An 18,935-nucleotide genomic window follows, 5' to 3' on the forward strand; every position below is an offset into this window, starting at 1 on the left:
AGCCCTACCTGGTGTCCCAAGGTGGAGGATACCACATCAAGATGGCTATGATGGTGGCTGCAGTGTCTCAAGTTGGAGACAGCCACCTTGGGAGATGAACCCGCAGCTGCAGGCGGCTCAGTGATAGTTGCGGCCATGTTGGTAGATGGGGAGCCTGCAGCGCAGTTGGGTGGGCCTGCATTGCACAGTCGGTGTGTCTGCGTTTCATGTAATTAACTTCTCTATACATTGGTTGTGTGACATCTTTGGGAAAATAGAGAAATTAGTCATTTTCTGTATTCTCTGTTTTATATGATGAATATTTCTTAAAGAAGGCTATATAGGAAATTGATTCTTTTTTGAAATCAAACCTAACACATCTCCACTGGAGGTTTAAGATAGTCTTTCCCCCTGCATGGTGTTGGAACTATTTAGTCCAAATCTCCTTCCCATTTTAGATCTCATTCATATCATCTTCCTTTGTTAATATTTCTCTTCTTCCTTAGGCAGATTACAAGATAACTGATTCAGTTTTGTTTAATTATAATCACATTCTAGGTCTGTTCTCTTATATCCACAGGCCTAAACATTCCCATTTGCCTTAGCACCTTTACAGAAAAACTCTTAGCTAATCAATTTCATTATATATTTATTTTTTTAAATAAGTTTCATTTTTATAGGATAACTTCTAAATTGGGAATGTGAGCTCATCCTGCTCCTTCAGATTCCTGCCTTGTATCTTTAAATCTAGAAAGGAGTCATTTTGTTTTGAAAAATAACACAGTAGAGTACTGCTACATTGCCTCTATTACAAATTATTAAGACAGGTAAATCTTTTGGAAACTGGTTTTTGATTAATATGAATAGAAGTATTATATTTCTAGTTGTTCAGTGTTTCACATTTTATTAAGTATTGTTAAGCATATGAATCTATTTGCAGATATTTTAATATTAAGCATTGGTAGGTAGGTGTTGTTGTTTGGACATGCAAGAGGCAGAGAGGAAAAATAATGCTTAGTATTGATAATTGAGAAATGACTTAATAACAGCTAAGGAAAAAAGATGAAGAGTTACTTCAATCTGCACGCCAGGCATACATTTCTAATGTTTATTTTAGTATCATAAGCAATGCTTTTTCCATATGTGTTATATAAAACTTTTTTAGACTGGTGTTCGTTTCTTAAAGATATAGTTGACATTTTCATCCACATTTATTCATCTGTAGGTAGTAACAAATACAGTCTAGTGGCATTGAATCATCTGCTTATTAGAACAATATGTCACATTGTGTGTTACCTTTAAAAAATAAAGTAAAATATGGAGTATTTATAGTTCTTCTTCAGGGTAAATGTGTGCTGTAGATAAGTTATATTCCTACTTATAATCTCATTAACTATGGCTTATTTCTGCCTATTAGATACTTTTGAGGAAATTTCTGTTATTTGTCCTTTACCTCTATTGAGAATAACAATACTTTGTGTAGAAAGTATACATAGAAACTTAATCTTTCTGTGTGTACCCTTTTTGAATTTTGTTTTATACTCCTACTTCCCTTTAAAATATAGTTGAGTAATAAAGTAATTTTAGGTTAATGTAATAACAATATATGTTAAAGATTTTTTAAAATCTGATACATAGGCGCCAAGAGTAGAAGCACAAGTTCTTCTGGGATCTTTGGTTTGCTTTCCCAACTTGTACTGTGAACTGCCTGCTCTCCATCCCAATATTCCAGATATTGCTGTGTCTCAGTTTACAGATGTGAAGGTAAGAAATCAGATACAGTTTGTAGCATTTAACTGATTTTATAACATAAAATATATGCAATAAAATTTGTTTCGTTTTGAAATCTACTGAGTTGTTGAACAACATTAACCAGCTATATCTCCCAGAACAAAAACTGGAATGTTAATTAGGATTATTGCTTTTTTATTTTTATTTTTCTGGATGTGTTTAAATTACTTTGGTATCTTATCTCATTTTTGAACCTATTCATGTTTGTTTCTTAGGATTCATTCATTCACTCACTGAGCATTTATCAAAACATCCTATGAACCAGATATGGTGTTGCTAATGTAAGGCTTCTGGAATTGAAATGGCAAACTATACCTACATATTTGACTCCCTCTCCCAATTTCTCAGCATGTAATATCAAACAAAGTAATGGAAAATTCTGTACTGCTATATGAAACTTTGGAATTGAGGTAGTAATCCTATGTACCTAAAGTGTTACAGGACCTGGATAGTAGTTGGTACAATATTTTTTTTTCTTTGTACTAGTAAAGTGAGCCCATATGTACTCCACCATTGAGTTATATCCCCAGGCCTTTTTATTGTTTATTTTGACACAGGGTCTCTCAGTGTTGCCCAGGGTGATCTGGAACTTGCAACCCTCCTGCCTCAGCCTTCCCAGTAGCCATGATTATAGGCATGTGTCACTATAACCCTTCAGCCTGTGTAATATTAGCAGTGATTATATAGTTGCAAAGAGAACCTCTCCAGATCCCAGATAGTAATCCTTTAAAAAACAGTGTGCCCAGGCAGGAGCAGTGTATTAAATATACATGTTAAAAATTTCAGATAGGAAACTCTCAAAAGGTTGTTCTGTGCCTCTGCAGAGTTCAGCCTCTATTGAAAGGGAAAAGTGTGTGACATGATCAGCATCCTTAGTCCTCTGAATTTAGCACTACTTGTGTGTGTGTGTTGCGGGGGAGGGGGGGTACTGGCAGTTTTACCCTGGGTTTTCCTACCACTGAGCTATATCTCAGCCTCCCCACCCTTTTTAAAATTTTGAAACAGGATCTCTCTAAGTTCCTGAAGCTGGTCTCAAACTTGTGATCTTTCTGTGTTAGCCTCCCAAGTTGCTGGAATTACAGGCATGCACCACTACACATGGCTAGACTCAGTGATTGTTAAACCTAAGTAGAGGGGAGTGCTGTGAAAAGCTCTTTTAGTAAGGATAAAGAAAATCAGTGCTCTGAACCCACAGTATGCTGTTTAGTGAATAATTCAATCACTGTCAAGACCTATCTCTATCTGAATGCATACATATAAACTCTAAAGGGCTTAACAATCCTGTGCCTGTCACAGTTATTCCCAGGTAGTCTCTATGATTGACCTTAATTTGTTCTCAGAATTAGAAAGGTTGAGAAAAAGACACTTTAGCTCCTCAGGGGTCATGCAGATGATTTTTATGTGTTGTCATGCAGATGATTTTTATGTGTTGCTTATACTTTCCTTAGAATCCATATTTCTCTTAATAACATTTATCATACTTGTAATTTCTTACTCAGTGCCTAACTTCTGTTTTAGACAAATACCATGAAATCTTTTTTTAAAATAATGTTATTGTATTTTTTGTACATTTACTTTATTTTTATGTGGTGCTGAGGATTGAACCCAGGGCCTCACACATGCTAGGCAAGCACTCTGCCACTGAACTACAACCGCAGCCCCCATGTGATCTTATATACTATTATATCCTCATGACCTAACACTTTTTGATATATAGCATATACTCATTAATGTAAACAAATGAATTTGACTTACACATACAATCAAGTGGCTCAGTGCAAATTTACAATGACACTTAACAGAAACTACATGAATTTACCTTAGCTTTTCAAGGTTTAATAGTTTGTTTTATTTTCAGAAGATCCTGAAGGTCAAGGATCGATAATTGTTTTAATTTTCTCTACCTATTGAGATGATTATATGATTTTTATCCTTCATTCTGTTAAAGTGGTATATTATGTTTATTGATTTACATGTGTTGAACAATTCTTGTAGCCATAGAATATATCCTACTTGGTAATGGTGTATGATTCTTTTATTGTGCTGTTCAATTTGGTTTATTGTTATTGTTTTGAGGATTTTTGCATTTGTATTCATCAGAGATAGTGGCCTATAATTTTTTTTCCCTTGTTAATACCCTTGTCTGATGTTGGCATCAGGGTAAATGTGACCTTATAAATTGAGTTTGGAAGTATCCTACCTGTTTAGTTTTCTTGGAAGAATTTGAGAAGGGTTAGTATTAATTCTTTAAATATTTGGTATAATTCATCAGTGAAACCATCTGTTGGCGGCTTTTAAATGCTATTTCTCAAAGCTTAAAAAAGATGTTCGTGACTTTAAGATATTAATTCTGCTTTAATTATCTTTCTTATAGTGAGCCTTTATGATTTTTCCAATCAGGAAAAAAGGGTATTTTTTAACATATTCTTTTGGTACAAATTTCATAAATTGTTTTATTAGCTACTTGTATAAATAACATTGGATTCTTTATTAAAAGTATTTACATGAGAATAAATTGTTCTCTTAACTATTGTATCTCTAATACCTGGTACAGGGCCTAGCCCAGATTGGCCACCTAATAAATATCTGTTGACTAAGTGAATGAAAATCTTACTAATTGCTATTAACTATTTTCCTTTATTTTAGGAACTCATAATCAAAACTGTATTAAGCTCAGCAAGGGATGAGCCCTCTGGTCCTGCACGGTAGGTCAGGTATTCTTAGATTAACGTTTACTACAACTATTCTGTGTTTGAAATCTCATTTTAGAAGTTGATTGAATTTTTATAGCAGTTCAGGTTGTTTCAGACACACACAAGCCATTCTGAACTACAAGTTTAAATTATTTGAATGATTAAATACTCTCACTTTTTTTTCATGATTACATTCTAATCTTCCTTCTTTAAAAAATAAAAATGAAAACCTGTTCATTTTTTTCAGTTATTTAACCCTGTGTCTGGTATATGTAAAATCAGTTATTTTGATTTATTTAAGTACATTTTGTGTTCTCTTCAGATTATATTTATCATTGTGTTCTTATGTAATACCTTGAAATACAACATAGGCTCAATGAGTGTTTGTTGAATTGAATTAAAACAAAATATTTTTATGGTAGACTGTAATATATCTAAAAATAGTATGTTTTAATATTCATATGTATTGATCATGATTTGGGGGGGATTGATGCTGGGAATTGAACCCAGGAGTGCTCTACAGCTGAGCTATATCCCCTACACTTTTAATTTTTTTATTTTATTATTTTGAGATAGGGTCTTACCAAGTTACTGAGTGTCTTGCTAATTTGTGAAGGCTGGCCTTGAAATGCAATCCTCCTATCTCAGCTTCCCAAGTTGCTGGGATTATTGGCATTTCCCACTGTACACAGCTGATCATGATTTCTAATAGAATATAAGTAACAAGATTTTTAATTTTTCCTTTTTATGTCTTAATCATATAAAACTGACATTTTCTGTCTCGCTGAATAAACCTTTCCTCAAAAAGAAGAGACTTAAATTAGGAGGTTGCCAGAATACACTATGTTCCCTTGCTTCCTTAAAATTTCAAGTTATATTTTATATTTCTTGATGCTAATTTTAATGTGTGTCATTAGTTTCAACATTAGTCCTTCTCCTCTGACTTTACCTCTATGAAGCTTCCTTTTCCAATCATGTCTGTATTTTTTGATCCAAGATTCAAAAGGTATAGATCATGGCTTTGACCATTCAGATTCTAATTTATTTTTATTTTTTGAACATATATTTTTTGGTTGTAGGTGAACACAATCTCTTTATTTTATTTTTATGTGGTGCTGAGGATCGAACCCAGTGCCTCATGCATGCTAGGCGAGCGCTTTACAGCCTCAGCCCTCTAATTCTAATTTAAATTTCTTTTTCTAGCAATTAAAAATGATGTAACATGAACAGTTTAGTTACATGAAACTACTCCACTACAAGTTTTTCTCACTCGGTAGCCAAGTTAACTAAAAACAAACCTCTTTGAGCAAATCCTTTTACCCTGATCTCATTCAGGTTTACAAGAATTTCCCCCAATATTTGTTTCATTTAATTCTCATCAAATTGGGAGAGATTGATACATCACCTTCTCCCAATTTTGTTATTCAGTAACTGATGCTTAATAAACTAATACTTATTAAACCTAAAGTTAACATTTATTAAGCCCTTTCTGTGTGCTAGGTGTGTTCTAGACACTTTGTATTTATTATGGCAGTGCATTTCATAATAACTCTGAGAAATATACAGTTTTTACCTTTTGATTTATAAATACAGAAACTGGAGCCCAGAAAATTTAGATAACCTGCTCTATCAGATAAGACAGAGCCATAATTATTATCCTCACAGTTTGTCTTAAAGAATAATTATTAGATGCATAATTTTGTTGGTTCTTTTTAGTTATACATGACAGTAGAATCCATTTGGACATAATTATTAAAGCATGGAATATATCTTGTTCTAATTCAGTCTCCAGTACTTCCCCATCCCCTCCATCCCAGCCATATCCTTCTCTCTTCCCTCTACTGATCTCTTTGCCATTTACCCACTTTTTTTTAGTTCATAATGATATTATTTATCTATTTATTTATTTTTATTACATTGTACACAAATGAAGCACAGCTTCTTCTTCTGACTGAACATGATGCAAAGTCATATAGTAGTGTGATCATACATATATATAGGGTAATAATGTCCATCTCATTCCACCATCTTTTTTACCCCCTCACTCCCTCCCCACTCCTCCCTCCCCTCTTGCACAATCCAAAGTTCCTTCATTCTCTCCCCACCACCTCCCATTATGGATTAGCATCTGCTTATCAGAGAAAACATCCAGCCTTTGGTTTTTGGTTTTGGCTTATTTTGCTTAGCATGATATTTTGCCACATTACCTGCAAATGCCATAATTTCATTCTTTTTTAAGGCTGATAAATATATATATATATACACACACACACACACACACACACATATATATATACACACACACACACATATATATATATATACACACACACACACACACACATATATATATATACACACACACACACTCATTATATATATTTCTTTTTTAAGGCTGATATATATATATATATATATATATATATTATAGATATAGATATAGATATAAATTATATCACATTTTCTTTATCCATTCATCTGTTGAAGGGCACCTAGGTTGGCTTCAGAGCTTAACTATTGTGAATTGTGCTGCTATAAAATTGATGTGGCTATGTCACTGTAGTGTGCTGAATTTAAATCCTTTGAATATATATCAAGGAGTGAATAACTGGGTCAAAAGGTGGTTCCACTCCTGTTTTTTTGAGGAATCTCCATACTTTTTTCTAGAGTGCTTGTACCAATTTGCAGTCCCACCAACAATGCATGAGTAAATGTATTATTTTTTAAATAACTTTTTATTTTTTTTATTTGTTCTTTTTAGATATACATGACAGTAGAGTGTATTTTGACATATTATATATACATGGAGTGTAATTTATTCTAATTAGGATCGCATTCTTGTGGTTGTACATGATATGGAGTTTTACTGGTAGTGTACTCATATATGAACATATGAAAGTTATGTCCAATTCATTCTGCTCTCTTTCCATTGATGCATAATTAGTAAGTGGCAGAACCAGGATTGAACATAGAGCTTAGGATCCTAAATCTCTTTTTTCTTTTAAACTATGTTGATTCTTAAGTGAAAGAATGTGGAAAACTAAAACAGCTGCTCAGATGTAGATCAAGGAATGATTAACATAACAGCTTGTTTGAGTGTTGAACAACCTCAGAAATTGAACTTGTTTTTCTATACCTTTGTGTAATGGACCTCTTTTTAGAAGCTTATACTCCAAAATCTGAGCAGGAGTAATGTGAATAATCTTGATTATCTTGACAATTTGGAAAAGGGAGAAAATTCTGTACATACAAAAGCAAAAACACAAACAAAAAATAGAAACATCCCGTTCTTACCTCTTGTTACAACAAAAATTGTTCAGCATTTGTACTCCAGCCTCTGCCTTTAGTTAGTTGAATCCATGGAGAGCTTTGCTGTACTTCGGAGTTTATTGTTGTTTTAGAACTATAGGTATTTCCATTGCTAAACTTGAAACTGATTATGAATATTACCTAGAATTTATGGGTAGACAACAGTAGGGAAGAAATAAAGCAGTTGACTTTACTATGAAGACTTTTTGGCAGTTTTAATAGTAAAAAGTTTAGTAGTACTCTAGCACTTTACACTGTGAGAAGAGACTGATCTGCTGTGTTCGAGTAGAAAAATATTTTTTTTGTACTTAGAACCATTATATACTTTATCAGAATCCTGAACTTGAACATGCTGATAAAATTCTTCCTGATTCAGATTATCAGATTTAACTCCCTCAAACTGAAACTCAGTTGAAGTTGTTGCCAGACATTAGAGAACAGAATAAAAATTCTACAAGTCCTGTTTTTGTGGAAATACTTTGTAAATTATATGAATTTTGTGTTTTCAAATAGTTTTTAAAAGAATTTGTGGCCAGTTGTGTTCAATTTAAAAGGTACAACAATAGTATTTTACTTACTCCATCAACTTCATGTTTTTACTTAAATTCATTTTACTGTTGCCAGTCAATAAAATTATACTCTTTCCTTTTGAAAGCAGGTTAAATATTTGTTTGGAAAACCTTACAGTTTTGTCATTTTATTAACATGGGTTTGTTAGAAAGATGCCATGTGTTATCTGACCCTATGACCTTGGTAGTAGATTATAATAGAAAATTCATTTTAGGATTTAAGGGTTAGGCTCCCCCTCTTCTCTTCCTTAATCACCAATAGAATAACAAATTTATTAAATCACTTACACAGTGCGTGTTCATTCTGTGTCACTTGATTGGTGTGGTGGTGATTTCATTTTACTGAAAGACTCCTTCTCTTTTATTTGTATCATTGTTTGTTGCCTTTTTTGCAGATGTGTAGCACTTTGCAGTTTAGGTATTTGGATTTGTGAAGAACTAGTCCATGAGTCTCATCATCCTCAAATTAAAGAAGCTCTGAATGTAATTTGTGTTTCCTTAAAGGTAAAGACAACTTTTTAGTGACATTTATTAAGAATGCATAGTTATTTTTTTCTCTAAATGTTAATTTTATCTTGTGCTCTTGAATAATTTATAATAAATGTCTTCATTATTACATTTTTTCCTTGATCCTGAAACTTTAAGAATGATTTAAGAATGGTCCCAGCCTGGAGATGTTACTAAGTAGGAAACCTACCATACAACTTCTTTTGTATTTGAATTTTTCCTTAAAATACATATGGATGACTCCTAAGAAGGAAACCAGTCCTTTAAGACATAAAGGAATTTTTTTGTTTGTTTTTTTAACTAGTATTTTTGTAACTTACTCTTGATTTTTAACATTTATGAAATTCTTGAGCTATTCAACTCTTGGCTTATCATTCAAATGCCCTCTTTTGTAACCAGAATAAGATTTTTTTCCACATTTTTTATTGGTGCATAATAGTTGTACATATTGACGGAATTTATGGTTACATATTTATACATGCACACAATATAACAATGTAATTTGGCCAATATCACTCCCCAGCATTTCTTCCCGCCCTCCCCAGAATAAGATGTTTTTCAGAAGTAGTAAAGATTTAGAGAACCTTAATTGATAAATGGATATTTTTTTAATCAGAGGATGCTTGATATTATTTTGTCTTAAAAATTTGAATAAGTATGTGTTTAAACATAAAATTTACCTAATAAATATTTTTGAATAATAATAGTATTTATCTGACAGGTATTTCTGAATATGTACCATAGTCAGGCACTTTGCTAGGCAAAGTAAAGGATAATGTAATGAAAAAAAATACTAGCTTCAAGATATAGATAGACAGATGTAGATATAACTGAAAAGATTAAAATAACTGTTAACAAAGTAGGTAAAGCTAAGAATACTAGATGAATGGTGCATTTGAACTGCAGTTTGGAGGAAGCAGAAATTTTGTCTTAGATATCAGAGAAATTTTTGGAAAAAATTTGGAACTTGAGAGAGTGAAATTTGGACATAGATAAGCATAAAAAGCTTGACTTTATGTCATTTATGTTAGTCAGCTTTTCATCATTGTGATCCAAATATCTGTCAAGAACTTCTTAGAGAAGGAAAGTTTATTTTTAGCTTATGGTTTCAGAGATTTAGTCCATGGTTGACCAACACCATTGCTCTGGGCCCATGGTGAGGCAAAACATGGTGAAAGGGAGAGGCAGAGGGAATCTGTTCTGCTCATGGAGGCCAGAAGTAGTGGGGTGATGTGAGGGAGAGTCACAGGGAATAACTGTTCTAGGGTATGCCCCTCAATGACCTGTCTCTTTCAGCCATATCCCACCTCCTTTCTACAGTTACCACCCAGTTATTCCATTCAAATTAGAATGGACTAATTAGTTAGGGCTTCCATAATCTAATCATTTTAACCTCTGAATATTCCTGCATTACACAGGTGCATTTGGGGGACACCTTATATCCAAACTATAATGCTATTGGAGAGTCATCTGAGAGTTTTAAGTATAGAGAATGCCAGGATCAAACAATACTTTAGAAATTTAATTTGGAAATATTGTAAAGAGTACATTCAAACAAACAGTAGAAAAATTGATAACAAGATTAGTAATTAGAGACTAGTGCAGAAATTCAGGTAAGAAAACACTTAATAAAGTTTAATGAGGACAGTCAAACATTACAAAGAAAAAGTAAAAGTGTATATGTTTTTGGAATGTATTGTGACTTTTTTTTAAATTTTGCAATTGAAGGCTTATCTTCCTAAGATTTTAATAAACGCTTATAAAATGTATGATGACCAAAAAAATACGTATGAAATTTAAAATTTTTTAGTCAGCTAATGCACTGATGAATAAATAGTTCATGAAGAAATTTCTTAATAAAAGGCCAAAGATTTATAGAATCTGAAAAGAAACCAGAGTATCATGAAGAAACTTTATATTAAACAATGATTTATTCTTGTTATTGCAGTTTACGAATAAAACAGTAGCCCAAGTGGCTTGCAGCATGCTTCACATGCTGGTTCATTATGTACCTAGACTTCAAATTTACCAACCTGATTCTCCCTTGAAAATTATTCAAGTAAGTAGTTTCTCATTTCTTTTTTAGAGATATTCTTAGATGTAGATATAAAATTATTCAATAAGTTTAAAAAATTTTTGCATGCTTTTTTGTAATATCAAAGATCCTGTCTCATTGTGTTTATGTTAGAAACTTGCAGGCTGGGGATGTGGCTCAAGCGGTAGCGCGCTCGCCTGACATGCGTGTGGCCCGGGTTCCATCCTCAGCACCACATACGAACAAAGATGTTGTGTCCGCCGAGAATTAAAAAATAAATATTATATATAAAAAAAGGTGGTTTTTTTTTTTTTTAAAAAAAAAAAGAAACTTGTGTTCCTGGTTTTCAAAGTAAAATCATTAAAAAAGAATTTATTATAAATTTCACTTATTAATAGTATTGAAAATGAAATACTACATGTAAACTTTTTATGCCATTGTCTTTGCAAATGTATATTCTGCTTCCTTTACTCTCTCAGGTGAGGAAAACATGCCATACTTCCATTACTTAAATCAAAGCATTATTCTTTTTTCTTTTTCCGTCAATCATTTATGAGATTGTTATTTTTTCATCCTAATTATTTTTTTACTGTTTCTCGTATTTTCTACAACACCTAACATATTTCAGCTCTTTATTATTTTTTTCTGTGAGATATTACAGTAGCCTTCTCTCCTGTACAGTCTTTTCCTACAAGTCATAATTCATATTCATATGACTTTTTAAAATTTATTTTATTTTTTGTAGTTGTAGATGGACAGAACACATTTATTTTATTTATTTGTTTTTGTGTGGCACTAAGGATTGAACCCAATGCTTCACACATGCTCAGCAAGCGCTGTGCCACTGAGCTACAGCCCCAGCCCCGCATTCATATGACTTTTATCATGTCACTTACCTGAAAAAAATAGGAACAAAATCTCTGGGTTTTTTTTTTTTTTTACTATAAAATAGATCCCAGTTTTTAGGTGTGAATTCAAAACCTCCAGGCAAGGACCCAACCTGCCTTTCCAGAATCCTGCAGATCTCTTTGAAGTTCCATGTTGTCTAGGCAACTGAATATGCTTACCATTGCTTAAACATACTCTTTCTTCCTTTTATCTGAAATGGTTTACTTCTCTCTATCCCCTTATCTTTCAGTAATTTGCTTAAATACCATCTCCTCAAAAAAAATAGAATTTCCTGTCTGATCTTCCTAATCAGAATTTATCTTTTTTATCTTTGTATTCTTATAACATTTCTAGGAAAGGTGAACACAAATATTTATTGATCACCTTACCATCTACCAGTCACCCTATCAGTAACTTTTCATAAATATTTTATTTAATTCTTACATATTTTTTGAGGTAGAAGATTATTCCCTTCCTACCTCACTTTTTTAAAATAAGGGAATTAAAGGCTTAGTAACTATATAAAGTCACAAACTAACAGGACAGAAACAGAATTCTAACGAAGTCTGAGAATCTGAAGTACAAGCTTTCCTCACTCATGCATGTCACTCATTAGTCTCTATAACAGAATAGTGAATAAAGCCTTTTCCTATATAAAGTATATTTAGAACAATTTTTGTACTTAATGCATCAAAGTAATAATTTATAAAAATATAACTTATAATGAAAATACAATAAACATATAACTACATTTTTAACATGCACATTAAAAATTTGAATGAGACCAAATAATCATGTATAAAATTTTAGGGTCCTTAACATATTTTTTATCTTTACTATCTTATGTCTAGGGTGATTTTTATGTAGAAAATATTTAGTATCTATTGACTTGAAATAGTTTATGGTTAAGAGATTTGGTTTGGGAGCACCTGGATTTAATTAACCACTTACTCTGCTGTGTACTGACTTTTAAACTGTTGACAAGTTACTAAGCCCACTGAAAACTGAACACTTCATATCTAGGATGAAAATTTACCTCACAGGTTGCTTTAAAGACTAAAGCCAACGGGAGCCCGAGGAAGGAGGATTGTAAATTGAGGTCAGACTCAGCAACTTTGTGAGACCATGTGTGAAATTTTTTTTAAAAGTCCTGGGGATTTAGCTCAGTGGTAGGAAAAAAGCTAAATGAAAAAATTACATGTAAAGTACTTAGCACTTTTTTGGCTTATAAGTGATGAAATATAAATGTTAATAAATGCAGCTGTTATTATGTTATGTGGGACACAGTGACTGAATGTGAATGTACATTTGTGTGTCTAATAATAAAACATTTGAAATTTTGAAACCTTTGGAAAATTTAACCACTAAAGATTGATATTCTGTGTAAAAATTAAGGTGGTTCTTTAAACACTTTTTTTTCAATATGAAAGCCTCCATATGCTTTTCTTTATTTTCTTCATCAACCTATATATTACAAACATTTAATAATATATCTGTGCAAATTGTTCTACTATATTTTATAGTGGCCAGAGCCTATAATAGTTATTACTCCCCACCTGTAGTTGAAGAAATAAAATCACAGAATACTGAATTATTTCACTAATGGTTACCTATTCACAGAATTATGGGTAAAAGCCTAGTTTTATTACCAGTGTGAAGCAAGTGCACCCAAAATACTAGATTCAACTGGGGAGAAAAGCCTTGTTCTGTAAAAAGCATATTTAATTGTTTAAATTTTACATTTGAGTTGAGGAAATTAAATGCACATATTTATGGGTTATAGTATGGTTTTTCAATATATGTATACATTGTATAATGATCAAATTAAGGTTGTCAGCATATCCATCACCTTAAACATTTATCATTTTTTGTGGTGAGAACATTGAACATCCTCACTTTTAGCTTTTGAAAAACTGCATTATTGTTAGCTATTGTTACCCTCCTGTGCAATAAAATACCAGAATTTATTTTCCTGTCTAATCTTAACACTGTACATGTTAATCAAGCTCTGTCTGTCCTTCCCACACCCCTACTCTCCCCTTCCAATAGTAACTACTGTTTTATTCTCGACTTCTACAAGATCATCTTTTTTAGATTCTACATAGAAGTGAAATCATGAGATATTTGTCTCTATGCTTGACTTATTTCTCTTAACAATGTCCTCCAGGTTCATCCATATTGTTAAAATGATAGGATTTTATCTTTTTATGGTTGAATAGTATTCCATTGTGTATACATACAGCACATTTTCTTTATCCATTCTTCTGTTGATGGACACTCAGGTTGATTCCATAGCTTAGTGCTGCAGTGAAGATGGGAGTGCAGGTGTTGTCTCTTCCACATTCCAATTTTGTTTCCTTTGGAGTTACACCCAATAGAGAGAGATGGCTAGATCATATGGTAGTTCAGTTTTTAATTTCTTAAAAAATATTTTTTAGTTGTCAATTGCCGCAGTCCGGCTGCAGCAAAATAACCGGGGGGATGACGAACAACTTGTGTACATTGATACAACAGGAGTAGGAGTCGTTTATTGTAGGACAGGAGGGGTATATATATATATTCCACACAGCTTATCTTAATTAACATAAACTAGATACATCAGTCAACCAATAAGAAATCTCCACACTTAATGGCTCACTGGCGTTACTTCATAAACCACTCCCTCTGGCAAAATGCCAGGCGCCATCCAGACTTGTTTACAGACTCTAACATTTGCCAGGCACCATCCTGACTTGTTTACAGACTCTAACAGTCAATGGACCCCCATTTTGTTTATTTATTTGTGGTGCCAAGAATTGAACCCAGTACCTCACACATGCTAGGCACTCTAGGTACTCTGCCACTGAGCCACAACTCTAGCCCCATCAATTTTTAATTTTTAATGCTAGTTTTCTATTTAAAAAAAATATTTTTAGTTGTAGATGGACACAATACCTTTATTTTTATGTGGTGCTGAGGATCAAACCCAATGCCTCCCATGTGCTAGGCAATCACTCTCCCACTGAGCTACAGCCCCAACCCTGGTTTTCTATTTTTATTACTGTTTTTCACAGTGGTTGTACTAATTTACATTCCCATCAGTGTATAAAAATTCCCCTTTTCCACCTCCTCACCAACATTCATTATCTCTGCCTTTTTATAATAGCCATTCTGACTGGAGTGTGGTGATATCCCATTATGTATTTTTTGTTTGTTTAGTACTAGAAATTTAACTCAGAGCCTCGTGAACACTATGCACACATTTTTCCACTGAGCTATACCCCAGCTCTCATTCTGGTTTTGATTTGCAATTCTCTGATAAGTAGTGATGTTCAGCATTTTTTCATATACTTGACTTTTCATAGGCCTTCTTTTGAGGAATGTCTATTCAAGTGTTTTGCTTATTGTGTAATTTGAGTTATTTGTTTTCTTGCTATTGAGCTTTTTGAGTTCTTAATATATATTTAGAAAAAGTTTTCTATTTAATTCATGAAACAGTAAATTTTAAAAATATGCAATAAAAGTATAATAAAAATTTATTCTAATACTTTTTTTTTTTTGGTACTGGGGATTGAACTCAGGGTTACTCGACCATAAGCCACATCCCCAGCCCCTGATACATTTTTTTAATAATCTCTTTTGCCTCATTTTAATAATATCTTTCTTTTTTATTACTTCATGTTCCCTATTTTAGATTAATGTGTATAATATACATAAATTGAAAAAGATACAAATTTTTTTAAGCATGTATTTGTTTCTGACCCCAAGTGTTTCAGATTCAGAGTTCTTTTGAACTTGGAATATTTGCATAGAGTTTGCCAATTGAGCATCCCTAATCCAAAAATTTGAAATGCTTCAAAACACATAGTTTCTTGAGTGCATGTTAGTACTCCAGTGGGTTTGGATTTTGAAGTATTTTTGGATTTTAAAATCAGAAGTGCTCAACCTGTATAGGAAGATCTGGAAAGACAGTAATTTCTTGATCTGATTGATTGCAATGATTTTTGTAAATCTTTGTTTATCTGTATCTTCTGATTTTTTTGAACATAATTGTGTACTTATATGCATTGATCCACTTTCATAATTGAATAGAATGAAATTATGTGTAGTTGGCAAAATATATATGTAACTTCTATACATGAAGATTTTAAATGATTGATAAGTAAGTGTACTTGAAAAGATTATTTATTAAATAAATTACCCTTAAAAAGCAATGTATATATTAGGGTAATATATTTAAATAATGCATTTAGGAAAAATTTGCAGCAGTAGCTTTTACATCACTTTAGCATATAACAATTAATTTTTAAAATGTATCATTAACATATTTTGAACTTACTTATTTTCACATACAGATCCTAATAGCTACTATCACCCACCTTTTGCCAAGTACAGAAGCTTCATCATATGAAATGGACAAAAGGGTAATTTAAATTTTGATATTTAATATGTGGTCTTCTAGTTTAAAATACTTGTATTTTGTTAATTTTGCAAAGGCATATGTAACTACATGATATGAATTTATTCACCTTGTGTTCACAGTAAATTATAGTGTGAAATATGTCTTCCCATTATTTAAGTATAGCTAAATTATGTTTTAGTTTAAATTTGAGGCCATTTGATAAAATCTTTGAATCACAGGGTTGTGAGGAACCCTGGAAACATTCTGTCCACTTATAATTATTTTACTATATCCTGCCAAATTATACCTGAAGATTAATTCTTAAGAATTCATTACCCCTGAAGAGAGCCACTTGAGTTTGTAAAATTGTTTCTGGTGGAAAATAAAGATATTTCTAGTAAGCAAAGTATGTAAAATACATAGAGATAGGTACAGAGGAGAAGACATCAAAGAGTTCTACAAGATGGGATTTACTTTCATAAATTCATGAGGTCCTTTAATTACTCAGATATTGTATTTATCAGTTCTAGAGTTTCTCTGTGGTGTCTTTTAATGTTTTCATGCTTTTATTAAATTCCACATTTCTTTATCAGTAACTTGCATCTTTTTTTGAAGACTCAACATACTTATCGTAATTATTTTAAAGTCTTTACTAAATCTTATATCTGGGTCACCACAGAGTCTCTTCCTATTGAATGTTTTTCCTCTTGCCTGGGTTCCATTTTCCTGTTGTTCAATTATATACTAGATGTTATATATAATATATGGAGACTAGATTTATGCTGCCTGATGTGGTAGGTATTAAACACATGTGGCTTTACATTAGAATTGAACTAAATTAAGAATTTACATTGAAAATTTAATCCCACATTTACATATTTCAAATACTCAACAACTCCATCATTGCACAAAGTTGTGTTAGACAGGCTACTTTTGGATTCTGTTAATTTTTTCTCTACTCTGGGCTTAGTGGTGCACACCTGTAATCTCTGCAGTTTGGGAGGCTGAGGCAGGAGGATCTCAAGTTCAAAGCCAGCCTCAGCAATTTAGCAAGGACCTAAGCAATTTAATGAGACCGTGTCTCAAAATAAAAAAATAAAAGGGAGTGGGTATGTGGCTCCGAGGTTAAACAACACTGGGTTCAATCCCCATTACAAAAAAAAAAAAAAACTCTGAAAATTATTCTGTTTCTTTTCCTTGTGACATCCCAATTCTGAATTCTGTTCTGCAGTTATTAGTGTTGATACCTCTTCTTAGTCATCTTGTATTGCATGAAATCTCAAGTATGCTTTATTTACTTCTTATGGTCTTCCCATTAATTTGTACAATTTGGAATGTTTCATGTTTTTGTACCTAGTCCCAGTTTCTTTGTTGTGTGGACTACATACCTTTTACACTTTTATTTTTGCCATGTTATTTCTGCTGTCTTTCAAATCACTGATTTCATTAGATTACCTCAAAATTTTTAATTTGTTCCCTTCATATCCAGTTAAAACTCCACGTAGACAGATTGTACAGTTCTTGGTAAACACAGTCTTCATTTTTAAAAGAGTCATATAGAGATTGAGTTTTCCTTATCTGAAATGCTTAGGAACCGAAGTGGGTTTTCTTTATTGTTGTTTTAGGAGGGTTGTTTGTTTTGTTGTTTGTGGTACTGGCTATTGAACCCAGAGGTGGTTTACCACTGAGTTACATCCTGTTTTTTATTCTGAGACAGGGTCTTGCTAAGTTGCCCAGGCTGGCCTTGAACTTGTGATTCTCCTGCCTCAGCCTTTGGAGTTGCTTGTATTACAGGCATGTGCCACCACACCCAGCTCAGGAGTGTTTTTAATTTTGGATATTTTTTGATTTTAAAATATTTGCATATACATTGTTAGATATCTTGCGGATGGGATGCCAGCAAAACAAGAAATTCATTTACATTTTTTATATTTTTGTATTTTATTTTTTTCCCTAATCTACTTGAAGTTTCTTGATTTCCTTGTGTGGCTTATAGTTTTAATTTGTAAGGTGTTGATACATAGATAGTGACAAATACTTTATCTTCATTTTGAATTATAGCTTTTAGCATTTTAATTTTTTATTTTAATTGCTTGGTATACCTTTGTTCAATCCCTTTAATTTTAGCATTTCTGAATCTTTTTGTTTAACTGTATCCTTGAATATAATATACTTGGGTCTTGATTTGTAAGCCAAACTGAAAGTCTTTGTCTCTCTTAAGCAAATTAAACCCATTTTGATACCACTTAAATTTTGGGTCTCGCCTCTGTTATTTTGTCATCATCATTATTGTGCATATTATCTTATATTTTCTGTGTTTCTCTGCATGATGAATTTTCTTTTTTCTGATTTGTTTTTAAGTTCTTGATATTTAGGAAACTGCACTTTTGTTATTTATATAAACACACACATACCTTGCTTTTTACTTAACCTTATTCTATCTGGTTTGTGATTATTTAATGTTTTTTAATTATTTAATTAAAAAGTTTAACTCCTATCTATCTTTTACCATATACATTAATAAATGAGTTCATCTCTTTTTTCATCTGCCTCAAATTTTGACTATTTTATTTCTACGTATAACTTATAGAAATAAATCATAACAAATTTTTATTTTTCCATACTTATCTCCACATTTTTTTCTTTTTTTAATTCTTACAACTATAACTGAGATTTATAACTTGTTTTTGTTTTGTTTTGTTTTTTCCTGAAGTTTACTCAGTCAGCTTCTTGGTTAGATAAAATTCATCTTTATTCTTCAAGATAGACTCATGAGAACAGAA

General features: G+C 32.2%; 1 protein-coding gene across 10 annotated transcripts in view; it reads left to right on the forward strand.

The window, feature by feature from the left end:
• Positions 1 to 18,935, forward strand: part of RALGAPA1 (Ral GTPase activating protein catalytic subunit alpha 1) — a 224,815-nt gene that overhangs the window by 118,581 nt on the left and 87,299 nt on the right. For all 10 annotated transcript variants that reach the window (XR_014021551.1, XM_081290574.1, XM_081290575.1 and 7 more), the window contains 5 exons: positions 1,618 to 1,743; positions 4,417 to 4,475; positions 8,737 to 8,845; positions 10,797 to 10,907; positions 16,106 to 16,174. Coding sequence is in view for 9 of the 10 variants with exons in the window: in XM_081290574.1 (XP_081146700.1) it covers positions 1,618 to 1,743; positions 4,417 to 4,475; positions 8,737 to 8,845; positions 10,797 to 10,907; positions 16,106 to 16,174 (474 nt within the window). In the remaining variant the exon portion in view is untranslated. The remainder of the gene's footprint in view (positions 1 to 1,617; positions 1,744 to 4,416; positions 4,476 to 8,736; positions 8,846 to 10,796; positions 10,908 to 16,105; positions 16,175 to 18,935) is intronic.

Source organism: Spermophilus citellus, assembly GCF_964194105.1.
Source record: "Spermophilus citellus genome assembly, chromosome: 4".
Lineage (NCBI taxonomy): Eukaryota > Metazoa > Chordata > Mammalia > Rodentia > Sciuridae > Spermophilus > Spermophilus citellus.